Source organism: Rhopalosiphum maidis, chromosome 4, assembly GCF_003676215.2.
Source record: "Rhopalosiphum maidis isolate BTI-1 chromosome 4, ASM367621v3, whole genome shotgun sequence".
Lineage (NCBI taxonomy): Eukaryota > Metazoa > Arthropoda > Insecta > Hemiptera > Aphididae > Rhopalosiphum > Rhopalosiphum maidis.
The window spans coordinates 23616414-23629802 of record NC_040880.1 but is presented as its reverse complement, the minus strand read 5'-3'; the positions used below and the strand labels follow the sequence as shown (position 1 = coordinate 23629802).

The following is a 13389-nucleotide window of genomic DNA, read 5'->3' as shown; positions in this document are numbered from 1 at the left end:
AAAATCTTTGGAAAATGATGGAACATGTTAGTGTTTTTTATTCATAGGTATGAAGTATAAATGCTGTCATTCCTCCCAAAGTTAAATGGTTACTGTTAAAATAAAAAAAAAAACAACTTAATTTAATTGAAGTACATAATGAATTTAAAACTTAATAAGTTTAATGTGTGAGATTGTGAACTGATAGGGGACTGGAGCATATAACATTTCAAGGAGCAAAATCTGAAATTTTTATATTATGAAACAATTATTTTGGTGATATTAATATGTGAGATGTAAATCTAATATATGAAATTTTTTATCGCTTTATTCATAACTATTGATCATTACTGTAATAGGTACAAATTTTTTGCTGGTCTAGGAAATAAATTTGTATTTATTATGGGCATATAAAATAATTTAGTTAAAACTTTATAAAAGGATAGATTAGGTAAAGGTAGATTCAAATTTAATTATTTGATTATGATTTATAACTTACAGGTATATAAAATTTAATTTTGATATATATAAGCGGACGGAATCATATAAATTGATTATTTTTTACATATTATTGTATTTAATTTCTTAGAAACAAAATACATTTATTTAAATTATGAAAGATTGAACATGTTAATTTCATGAAGAATTCAAATTTGTTAACATAATTAAAATATGAATATGTTATAAAAGTATATAATTAATACAGTTAAAGGAGATAAGTTTAGCTAAATATTTATTTTGCTCCAGTCCTTTAAATAAGCACTACTGTGACAATCATCAGGTACAGTAATTATATACTTAAACATTTAAAGAATAACAAATTATATTTTATGTATAACAAGCAATAAAATATGTACGGCAGTGGTGTATTGACAATTTCTTGCAAGGTTTAGAATGTATCATCATATAATGAAATTCTATTCTTATTTGAAAGCAGCCAATAATTATAAACCCAATAATAATGGGATGAAAAAAAAAATGACAGATTTATCTAAGTCATTTGTTGTTGTAAATACACCACTGATTTTTTATAGGTTAATATACTATGAATCAACTTAAACACTAATATACAATATAATTGTAATTGTAATAAGTATAATAAATAAATTAATAATTAATAAACAAGTAAGCCTTATGTATACATAATTATATATTATATAAAATATTAAATTTAGCTAATTTAACATAAAATAATTGAGTATTGTGGGTACATGAGGTAGATAGACACAAACTGTGATTTTTTTAATGTAAATCAGTCAACATTTTAAAATATTTAATTGTTAAAATTTAAAATAATATTTTTGATCTGGTTAAGAATGTTAATACATTTAATTAAATGTATGGTTACAGTGGTAACACAATTATTAATGTTATTAAATTATAAATGTTTGTTTCAGAATAAATGAAAGAGAAGACCTAAAAGGTGAGTATACAGTTGTATATTTATTATGACGTCTATCATTATTTTTTTTATTTTTAGAGTTCTTCTTAATTTTTTTACTTTAAATCTACATTCTATTGATACTACATGTATATTATAATCAAGCAACACTAGATAATATTATACTTCTTAGTTCTTATTTAGGAATCATCCAATTCAATGACCTTTCTTTTTACATCTGATTTCTTATAATTCATGCTCCATATTGGTGACTTATTATTTAAAACTTCATTATGCAATAAATCCATGTATCTAAGGTAATAAAATTATATTAAATATTGTTATTCAACTTTTAATGTTCAAACTAAATTACTTGGGCAAATAGTCCAAGCAAAATAATTTTGTATGATCTGTCCACATTATGTTTTGTTTGTAACACCAAACTTGAAATTGAATTTTGAATGATTTCAGAGTATATTTCAAGACATCGCGACCAAAAATCTTACTAGGTTTGTATCGTGGGGAAACTGAATGGACTAATCTGGGCACACAACAATACATCATATATCTATAAATAAAACATTACATATTATTCATCTGCGCATTTGATATTATTACATACAGACAATTCACTGTGTAGTATGCATACATACCTACGATAATAGTATACATAACTATTTGAGTATTCATGAGGATTAGTATACGGTAATCGGTTAGGAAGAAACCACATCCATGTATCAAAATATCTGAGTACAAATTTGGTGATTATAAGTGCATCTTTCAATTCCTAAAACACGATACAAAGTAATATTATTAACTAATATGTTATTAGTTTCTTTATAATTTTAAAATATTCATTTTATAAACCGGTATTGTGTTGTTTTTAACATTATAAAAGCTAAGATTAGTCCTAGCTGTAGATAATTGTATATGTTATACATTTTAAAATTTATAAACTTATCATCTAATTTTATACTTTTAAATTATTTTATATTTTTGTGTTTTGAGTGGAGGAATGAAGCTATTTATTTTACTTTTTATTTTTAGCTATTATTTTAATAATTTTTTTTGGATATAAATGGAATATAAATTCAATTGAAAGAAAACTGTTCAAACTTTTAATTATTTTTGATTAAAATATAAATTTAGGCAAGAAGCCATTTCAGTATAAATCAAGATTCACTCAGATTTCAATTGCTTCTGAGTTATGTGTGTTATGAGTAACATATCACATATTTTAAGAAAATTTATATCTACTTCGGTTATGTTTGATTGAGTTATTGTTTTTCTTTTTACAGCATATTTTGTGAAATTAATAAGACCATTACAACCATGATTATCCTGATAAGCCAGCTCTTGAAAATTTTTAGGGATGGGCCGATACTACATTTTACCGATATCCAATATTCCGATATATGTTAGGTACCGATAAGTAAAAAACTAATGGTATTGCTTAATGCTGATGGTATTCGTGTTTTCTCTTAAGGTTTTGTAATTCTTATTAATTATTAATTATACCAATGATATTCAATAAGTATAAATAAATATTTATAAAATATTTAAATAAATAAAAACAAAGCGTATAGTTAGTAACACGGGCAATTTTTTTCAAATACATAAAGTTAGGTACATGATATGATTTATAAATAATATTGCTATATTTCTTCATATTTTGAAGTAAGTAATTTGTTTTATTAGTAAGTATTTTGAATTATAAATTCTTGTATAAAAGTTTACAATATTTGTTCTTACTTACTATAATTTAATTTATTTAATACCAAACTTACCAAAATACTATCTTTACTACTAAACATATGCATACAAAAGTTAATCAAAATTTGATTTATGTTAGTATTTTCAAATGGTGGATTCCCATAAATTGTATTAATATTAGGTGCGATAAATGGATCACGGCGGACATTTTTACATAATACCTAGAACATAAATTCATAAAATTAGTTATTAAGTTAAAGCGTATTTATTATGAAAACTTACAGTATAAATTGATTCAAAAACTTCTTCTAATACAATAATTCTCTCTATCTTGGGATTTTTAGATACACTTTGTATTGTTCCTTTTATATTAATGATATCAAATATTTGTTTTATTAATATGGCAAACTCTTTCTTCGAAGCAGATACTAAATGTTGTATATGATTAGCTAAACAAAATATAAATCACAAATAAACTTCATTAAATAAATAATAAATACATGTATAATATATATATGCAACAGTTCATAAAGTAATAATTAAGATACCTAATATGTATATTACATATTTTATGTATAATTAATTCTTAATTTTGTATTTTGGTTATATATTTGAAATTGATTATAAATATCCATACTCGTAAAATGATTAATTCTGGGTTTAATTACTATTAATCATAGACGGTCCCAGAGTTTTACATTTGAGTGTGCACTTGTTTACTAATAAATAGTATAACCAATTATATAATATTTACCATATGACTATATTGACTATATTGTCTATATACAATATACTATATTGATATGTACTATGTAATAAGTAAGTATTGATTAAAATAATGTATTGTTTAATTTTATAATATATTAATTTATATTAATATTTAAACATCCGTCGTTGTACACAAAGTTAACAATAATGTTTTATGGCTACCTAGTGTCTCGTGAGTTGTTTGAATTATGACATCACGTTAAATGAAATCAAAAATACTAAAAGTATTATTTTGTTGATCATTGCATGGCGTCAGTTTTAGAGAAAAGATAATGTTTTTCGCTAAAAATTGTTACCACCAATATTAAACCACTATTAGACCAACGTTTTCGCGTTGACGACAATAACATTAAACATAATTTAACAATAACGATAAACAAGTACATGTAGTATGTACCTAAACCGGCTAAACCATGTAGTGATTTTAATTTTAAACATCTAGGTTTCGTTAATAAATAATAATGTAAAATAACGATTGCTTTAAAAATACATGTAATTATTATTTCGGACTTATTCTGAACACTTGCAGTTTTTTACTTAAGAGGACGTCGCATCCGCATGTGTTGTATTTGTCTTACACACATATGACATAAACAAAACTCGTTTACTTAGTCTGAGTATAACTCGCTCAATTTTGGTTCTAGAGTAAATATACCTATTATAAAATTAAAAGATAATAATATTTTGGAGGATTTTCTATAAAAATTAAAATTTTGAAATTTTCGCCAATTCTAAACGATTATAATGAATGTTGTATTGTGAATAATGAAAAAAAATCAGCATCTTGCTCTCCAAAATATTATTATCTTTTAATTTTATAACAGGTATATTATTTACTCTAGAACCAAAATTAAGTGAGTTATACTCAAACTGCGTAAACGAGTTTTGTCTATGTCGTATGTGTGTTAGACAGATACAGCACATGCGGATGTGACGTCCTCTTAAAAAAAACACGTAGGTTGCGCCAGCCCGGCCCATTTCGAAATATTGGAAAATTTTTGCTCCAATATTTAGCATGTAATTAGCATGAATTTGCATGACTAAAATTAGAATTTGCATTATATTGGCTTAACGGGTAAATCCAAAATTTGATGAGCCGGGCTGGCGCAACGGTAAAAACATGTAAATGGTTTTTTAACTATAAAAAATTGTCGTGCGAATTCTGGCGACAGTCGTGCAAATTCATGCTAATTACATGCTAAATATTAGTGCAAAAATTTTCCAATATTTCGAAATAGGCCGGGCTGGCGCAACATACGTAAAAAAAATTAAATTTAATTAGTGTGAATGTATATTATCAATTGTTATTATTTAATTTTTAGATTTTGAACGGAGTGATATTGATTTTACAATGATGTGTGTTATTTATTTATTTTTTTTATTATTGTGTCTGTTATCACGTTTTAAAGTATTAAAAGTGCTTTAATTTTTATCTTCAGCCCCTCTTTGAAAAGGAAAATTCATCTAGTTGGTACTTTGGGGGGCTCAAAAGCAAAAAATTTTCAGTAGTCAAATGTGTCAGGAAAAACCCTAAGAAAGTAGCAGAAAAACGGGAATATTTACGCATAAAACAAATTTTTGACAAAATCGATTTTTTATTTTACTGTAACTCAAAAACGAATCGTTTTAAATACTTGAAATTTTCACCAAATGTTTATATTAGCGTTACTTATTTACGATTAAATTCAAAATATTTTGACTTTTTTTAAGCTATTAATGAGGGGTGGAAATCCAAAACGTACTATTGCCAAAATTGACAAAAACGAGTTAGATATTGATTCTTATAAAAAAAACGTCGACAAATCGATTGGTGTTGTCAAAATAGACCAGAAAGTTATATTTTTCAATCAAATTGGCTGTTAAAAATGACTGCTTAATCCAAAACAAACCTTTTTCATGCATAAAAATTATATTTAGATTAAATAATTAAGTAATTTTTCCAGTTTTATGCCTAAACGTACTATTGCCCATGTTAAAAGAATAGGCACCAATCATTAACTATACTAAAACGAACTATTTACATAAATTATTCCAAAACGTGCTTTTTTATTTATTGTATGTCAAAACGTACTATTACCAATGTTGTAGGTATAGGCAGGGCCCCCACAAGGGGGGGGGGTCAGGAGGACCCATGGTACTGGGGCCCGGCATCCGTGCCGGGCTAATAATAATTACTTCAAAATATATTAGAAAAATGTTTTAAATATTTAAATTTTTTTCAAGATTCAAGTATAAATTATTTTAGGATTTTTTTAATTAACTCGAAAATCATATGCGAAATCTATAGCTTATGTTCATATTCTAAATATTGTGATATCACACCACTATTAATAACTTGAAAACAATTGATGGCCTATGAAATTTTTCCTTCTCTTTCCTTAACTAGTAACCAAAATTGGTTAATTTATAAATGTATATACGTGGTATTTTTGTTCGTAATAATTTAGTTGCGTCATATTAATTGAATAATATTTTTCTAGATATAAATGTTAGTATATATTTATATATTATATCGTTATGTTATATTATTGTCGTTTATTTATTTTGTGTAAACATGCAATTCTACACATAGACATATTAAATATTAAAACATTTATTGATTTATTAATATGTCTATGACTCTTCATTGTCCCACAAAAATAGTGATTATGTCTACGGTGTTCATAATAACTAATTTATAAATAAATATGGTACGAACAAAATTTATAATCCGAAATGTAAGCAATATTTATATTTATACAATAACTGATAATTGGTTTCATTTTAGTTTTTACTATAACCGCGTATCGTATAGGCACGTCATACGTTCGTAAAATCGTAAATATTATAATGTCTTCAATTTATAAGATACCTATAAATTTGTTGATATTTTATTTTTTAATTATACCTACTCCTATAATTTATACTTAAAACTAATATTTCAGGTTAAAGGTATATTCATGTCGAAAAATGTATTGTTATTTAAGAAAGGCCCAGATTTAGTTGTGTACCCGGGCCAAAAATATGACGTGGGGGGGCCTGGGTATAAGGAAATAAAATAGTTAATCCATAACGTACTAAAATATAATTTCAAATTTATAATACTAAGTTATTATCACAATAATTAAGTTTGAAATTAAATTAAAAATATAATCCTAGATTATTTAATAAATTTGACTCGTTTTTAATAGAGATAATATATTATTAAATAATTAAAAAAAAATTCTTTGTCTTCAAAATAACTTGTCTATTTTATGAAGGTGAAGTTACTAGAGTTGGTGTCATTATAAGGGTTAAAAATCTTCAGAACATCGGTCAAGTCGATTTGCCAAAACAAAACCATGTTAAGTTAGTAAAAAAGAAAAATGTATATTCTAATTAAATAAATTTTTTAAAATAGATACTAATAGTTACAGAGGAATTGTATAATGATATCTTTCAAAATGTAAATAATAATAATATTGAAAATGATGAAGGCAGGATTTATGAAGAAGGTTCTTATCAAATAAGAATTTTTATTATTTTTATTGTATTTATTATTTAAGAATTAATAATAAATTAAATTTGCTGGATCACAATATGATTAACTGTATTTTATATACTTTTCAGGAGATGCAAAAAAATAAAAACTATTTAAATATGTATACTAAAACAAGTAAAACTATAGCCATTGATTTAAATATCTACCTTTTACTCAGAAACTTAAGATCAATATTATTTTATTGTAATTTAATATCATATGAGTTATTAACTATCAAAATTGAAGATACGATATTGGAATTAAGTATTTACGTGTCATATATATTAAGCATATTATTTTAGAATGATCATAAAAAATGTTAAAATTTAAAACCAATAAAATAATTAATAATATTTTTATTTTGGAAAAAACACATTTTCCAAAATGTATTATTTCCATAAAATGAATGGAAAAAATATATTTTGGATTATTGTACATTTTTATATGACAAAAAAAATAGGGTTTATACTTAAGTGGACAATATACCCGTATGTGTTGTCTCTGTTTTATACACGCACAACATAGTTAAAAACTGTTTTGCGCGGACAACTTTACTCCCTCGACATTTTAATCAAAACAACCAAAATTATAAATCCTATTGGGAAGAACTTTACCTGTGACGTAGCGTTTTAATTTTTTTGATAACATGAATGTAATTAAAGTTATCGATTTAAGAACTTTAGGTTTTTTTCATTTAATTATTTAAAATTATTGGTTACCACTATCAAAAAAATTAAAACGCTTCGTCACAGGTAAAGTTCTCTCAATGGGATTTATAATTTTGATATAAATATTGAGGGAGTAAAGTTGTCCCACGCAAAACAGGTTTTAGCTAGGTTACGCGTGTATAAGACAGAGACAATACATATGGGTATAGCGTCCTCTTAAAAAATGATTTTTTTTTTATCGCTTTAACTCATTATACTTTACATTTATAGAGCTTCAGTTAATTGACATTGGTATCAAGGAGAAATAGAAAATAGCTTCTCCTGAAAAATCAGTATTTTGGCAATAGTACGTTTTGGATTTCCACCCCACAATTTTGCAGACAATTGAAATTTTCAATTTTTCCTAATTTTTTTTCTTGAAATGTCGATAAAAAATTTGGCTTTCCAAAAAATCTTTAAAATTGAATACTATGTTTATTATAAGTGTTGTACTTATCGTAGTAAAAATAAAAAATCAAAAATCTTTAGATACAATTTTTGTTTATAAGCATTTAAAGTTCAAATGTTTACGAAATATATCAAAATCACGAAAATTTCCAGGGAATTTTGTAGCTGAAAATTCATAAATTTTTTGTGATTTATACCTAAGATTAAAAAACCCAATATAAGGTTTTCCATAAGTTTTCCTTCAAGTTACTGTACAAAAAAATTCCAGCGTCAATATAGAAAAAATTTTATGAGCGTATGAAATGTCTTTTTTTTTACGAAATCGAGTAAAATAACGATATATTACAATTTAAATATAGGTAGTAATATTATATATCCTACTAATTACCCTAGACTGACTAATCATCAATCCGTCCTGAATTGTTTTTCGTATACAATAATACCTGTCATTGCATTCAAATATAACACATCCATTATAGTGACCTATACTCTCCCTCCATTTCTACTATACAGCAGAGGGGGAATAGTAAGTTCCTACACGAGAGTAGCAGGTAAACAATTACATACGTTAGGTCCTACACGGACATATGTAAGTTTCTACACAGTAAAAACCAGGTAAGTATGTTAGTTCCTATACACGGCGGCAAAAATTAAATATGTATGTATGAATTTTCAAAAATAAATATATGATGATTAAAAAATATAATAAAAATCGCATAGCGCATTGTCACAAATAAATGTAATATAATAATAAGAAAAATCCGTAGTTTGAATTTATTGAGATTGAGACATTCTGTACTAAAATACATTGAAGACTTCGATTTGAAGTGCCACAGCACAAACAGACGCTATCAATATAATATATAAATATATAATAATTTCAATTTGTTATTGAAACTTTACACGCTGATAGGTATAGCTAACATGCAAATATACTTCATTTAAAGCAAAACGTTTACGAAATTACGAGGAAATAAGACAAGCTACAAGCTAATCATCATATTATTATATTATATTTATTACGCTATGCGATTTTTATTATATTTTTTAATCATCGTATATTTATTTTTAAAAATTCGTATATACATAATATGTACCTTTTTCTATCGTCTAGGAACTAACGTATATATTTTTTGTACCTGCTACTGTCGTGTAGGAACTTACATTCGCCCCCAGCAGAGCGATACCCACTTGCCGATCTTTTTTTCTTTATAATTAGGGTGTGCCTTGGCCGGTGTTGTGCGATTGAGAACGTTTTACCTTTTTGGTAACATGATTAAGAACGATTGCTGACAGATCAAAGACACAATATTTTGTACCTTATAATCAAACGATTGAGAACGATTTTTCGAGCGGCGTTGCCGTTATGAATATTTAAAGTATAAATATAGTATGAGTATAGTAAATATAATATGCGGGTGCAACGTCCTCTTAATGTTTAGTATAATAAAGATAATAAATACGATATCGTGGTTTAAGTATTTGCAAATATTCTAAAATTATTGCCAAATTTAGTTGTTTGTTGGACAGCATGGTAACAACGTAATATAGTGTATATATATAGTGTACCTAATTTTTTATTACTTTTATTTATACTTTTTGTATGATGAAAAACTTTAAAATTATAACATCTGAACGCGGAAAAGATCTTACAGTGTTAAATAATGATAAATATTAATTTGTAAGACAACGTAAAGATGGGTTAATGAAATGGAAATGTTCAAATAACATTTATAGTGCCAGTTTATTAACGAAAATGGATAAAACTTTTCATTCATCAAATGGTGAACATGTAAATCATGTAAGTAATAATAATCAAAAATTGAAAGACAAATTTTAAGAGAAAATTCTAAGCGAAAACCTGAAGAAAATACATCTATACGTCCTTTAAAAATTATAAGAACCTAGTTACTAAATAGTGACTTACCAAAGGTTAGTTATAGGGCTCAGTAAATAATTATAAATCTTGTGTATTTTTAAATCTTAAACTGACAAATAAATGATACCTATATATTTTATTACTATTTATTATTTTTAATAAATATGGCAATGTCGCATAAAAGTTTGTAGGTAATAACGTTCTCAATTGTGTCATTAAAAAAGGTACGACCGATAAGGGACGTGTTCTACCTGCCTTGGCACACTCAGTAGATTTGCTATGTTATATATTAACAATGATACTCGTTTGCGCACAGTACAAAATGTTTTACCTGTAAACTGACAACTCGTTTGCGTACATTGAAAAACGTGAAAACCAGCTAATACAAATTTGGATCCGAAAAATGACAACTCGTTAAAATCTCATTCCCAATATCGACTTATATTGCAACTTGAAGTGCCTAGGATATGATTTATCTTAAAAAAATTCAATAAGACACATCATACACGTAATCCCAAAAGTTTTTGCTTAACTAGTGTACGGTTCTAAACGATTAGAAACGATTAAGCAAATTTAGGTTGAATGTGTGCGTTATTGACGACCATAGAACGTTTCGGTTACGTTTTAAGTCATCTTATTACTACATGCCTATCATTTAGTTAGACGTGTGATGATACCGAGACACCAGTTGACAGTGCTTTAGTCATTTTATTTCGTGTAGTACCATAGATATAAAATATCCATGTACATAGTACATGTATATAATCCTAAGCCTGTAAAAGTAAGAAGGAAAATATTTGAAAACAATCTTACAAAGCAAGTAAACATTATTTTTGTAAGTTCTTTTGAGTTTTAGTAGACTTTAGATAAAGTTTATGCACGCAAACGAAGTCCTACGTTTGGGTCATTTATTGCAGGTAGTAAAAATTCGTGTGCGCAATTGAGTTGTACATTTGTATGCAAACGAATCACAAAATATGTTAAATGTACGCAAACGGGTATCGCCCGTTATTAATGACTAATGAGTACCTATTGATAAATTTATAATATGTTTTCAAAATGGTATTAATCGAATTTTTAATAAATTTATACAGTAATCCTAGGTTATAAATAAACAAAAACTATAATAATATTCATATTAACAATTTGGTATTATATAGTTATTACTTATAGGATTAATATTGTGTTACGATATTTAAAATATGGACAACAAATTTAAAAAGGTACTAAATAATTAATTGTAAAAATAATATTATTCAAAAAGTATTAATTCCTGATTTTTGGCCATAATCTAAAAAATATATCATACCAACTTAGTAAAAATTGTATTCATAAAATTATATGCTTTTAGTGTACTTATTACTTAAAAGTTTATACAAGGATGCTAAAATACTCATAACCCGCATGTGTTGTTTCTATCTTACTAACGTGCATTATAACAAATTTGTGTTCAGCAGAACACATTTTATGATACTAGCTTTAATAATATTGGAAATTTACCTATTATAAAAATTAAAGGTAAGAATAATACCTAGAAAATGATATATGCTTTTATTGATGTTATTATTTTAAAGTTATAATACTTTACATAGCTATAACTCACTTTAAAATGATAATCAATAAATACCTATGTCATTTTCTAGGTAATATTCTTACCTTTAAATTTGATCATAGGTAAATTTACTTTAATATTATAACTAATATCATGAAATGTGTTTTGCTGAACGCAAATTTGTTATTATGTATTTATGTATGTTAGTAAGACAGAGACAACACATACGGGTATGGTGTTTTCTTAATCATTAATACATTATATATTAAATTTTTAGTGGCGAGTTATTGTTTGTTATATCGTTATACTTACACAGTGGATGATTACAACCAGGCCTGACGCAATTACTATTTCTCCATCCATAATTATCACGTTCAATTCCATCAAACATTCCTCCTTTACACTTACAACGTTGACTCTGAAATTAAAGTAAAGTATTTAATGAAGACAATACAATTTAAGAATGTTATAAGACATGATATCATTAGAAATTATGTTGTCAATCAGATACCTACATATTAATAGAATGTAGTGAATCAAAAAAAATATATCATGAAAAAATAATATTACAGTTAATGTTCGTTAGCAAGACGGCAGTAAATACAAATTGAAAAATATGATATGTTAATATGTTATAATAGTAGTTAGCTAATCAGCAAACCACTCGTTTTTTTATTCGGCTGTCGTATCAAATGACCATAACTGATATTGTAATTTATAATATACCAATTTTTATGTCGCTCAGCGTAGAACTAGATCATCCTCTATGTTTTATGTTTTTACACATAAAACAAATTATGCTTCTGCTTCTCCTATGAATAGGATAATGTTAATAGCTAATGATTTAAAAATTGGTTTATTTAATTTTAATTCCATTGAATCATTTAATAATTATGTAAAAAAACATTTTTGGTATTCAAATATGTTGATTGTTTTATTATTATTATTACTGTGTTATTTGTATGTTATTGTATATTAACGTTCAATTATGAACTATATTAATTTAAATTATTGTAATTTGATCGTTTGATCCGTTGATAAATAAATAAATAATATCGTACAATAAAATGATGGTATCGTACCTGACAAGGAACAAACTTGGCTACTTTCCTCATTATACTCCCGGGATTTTTTTCCTCCAATTTAGACCTTTCCGATTTTATTTGCTCGAACAACAGATCGTTCGCTTTCCACTCATTGTTCATTATTGAAAGAATGTCCGGCTTCGGTTGTCTACGATGCTCCTGTCTTGGGTTATAACAAGGTATAAGAGGTCTACTCAACGCACCACCCATGGTCGTCGTATCTACGAACAATAATATGACGTATTATATTCTATTGAAGTATGCCTACAAATCTACTAGTCGACAACTCTAATATACGCGCTGATGAACCGATATTAACTAATAGAACGACGTTAAAAAACGATGGACCGTACTACGTTGGACTACTTGCTCTACTGCAGCATTATTATCATTATACAGACAAACTTTCTTTATCTCC

The 13389-nt window shown here is 26.1% G+C and overlaps 1 protein-coding gene across 1 annotated transcript; it reads right to left on the bottom strand.

The window, feature by feature from the left end:
• Positions 1 to 1560: 1560 nt before the first annotated feature.
• Positions 1561 to 13181, bottom strand: LOC113548527 (histone acetyltransferase KAT2A-like). The gene is made up of 7 exons (XM_026949467.1): positions 12969 to 13181; positions 12199 to 12304; positions 3356 to 3522; positions 3148 to 3294; positions 2014 to 2147; positions 1734 to 1928; positions 1561 to 1672 (listed from the first exon to the last, which is right to left on the bottom strand). Exons 1-7 carry the CDS (start codon positions 13179 to 13181, stop codon positions 1561 to 1563), a joined length of 1074 nt encoding a protein of 357 aa, XP_026805268.1.
• Between the last annotated feature and the right edge of the window lie 208 nt (positions 13182 to 13389).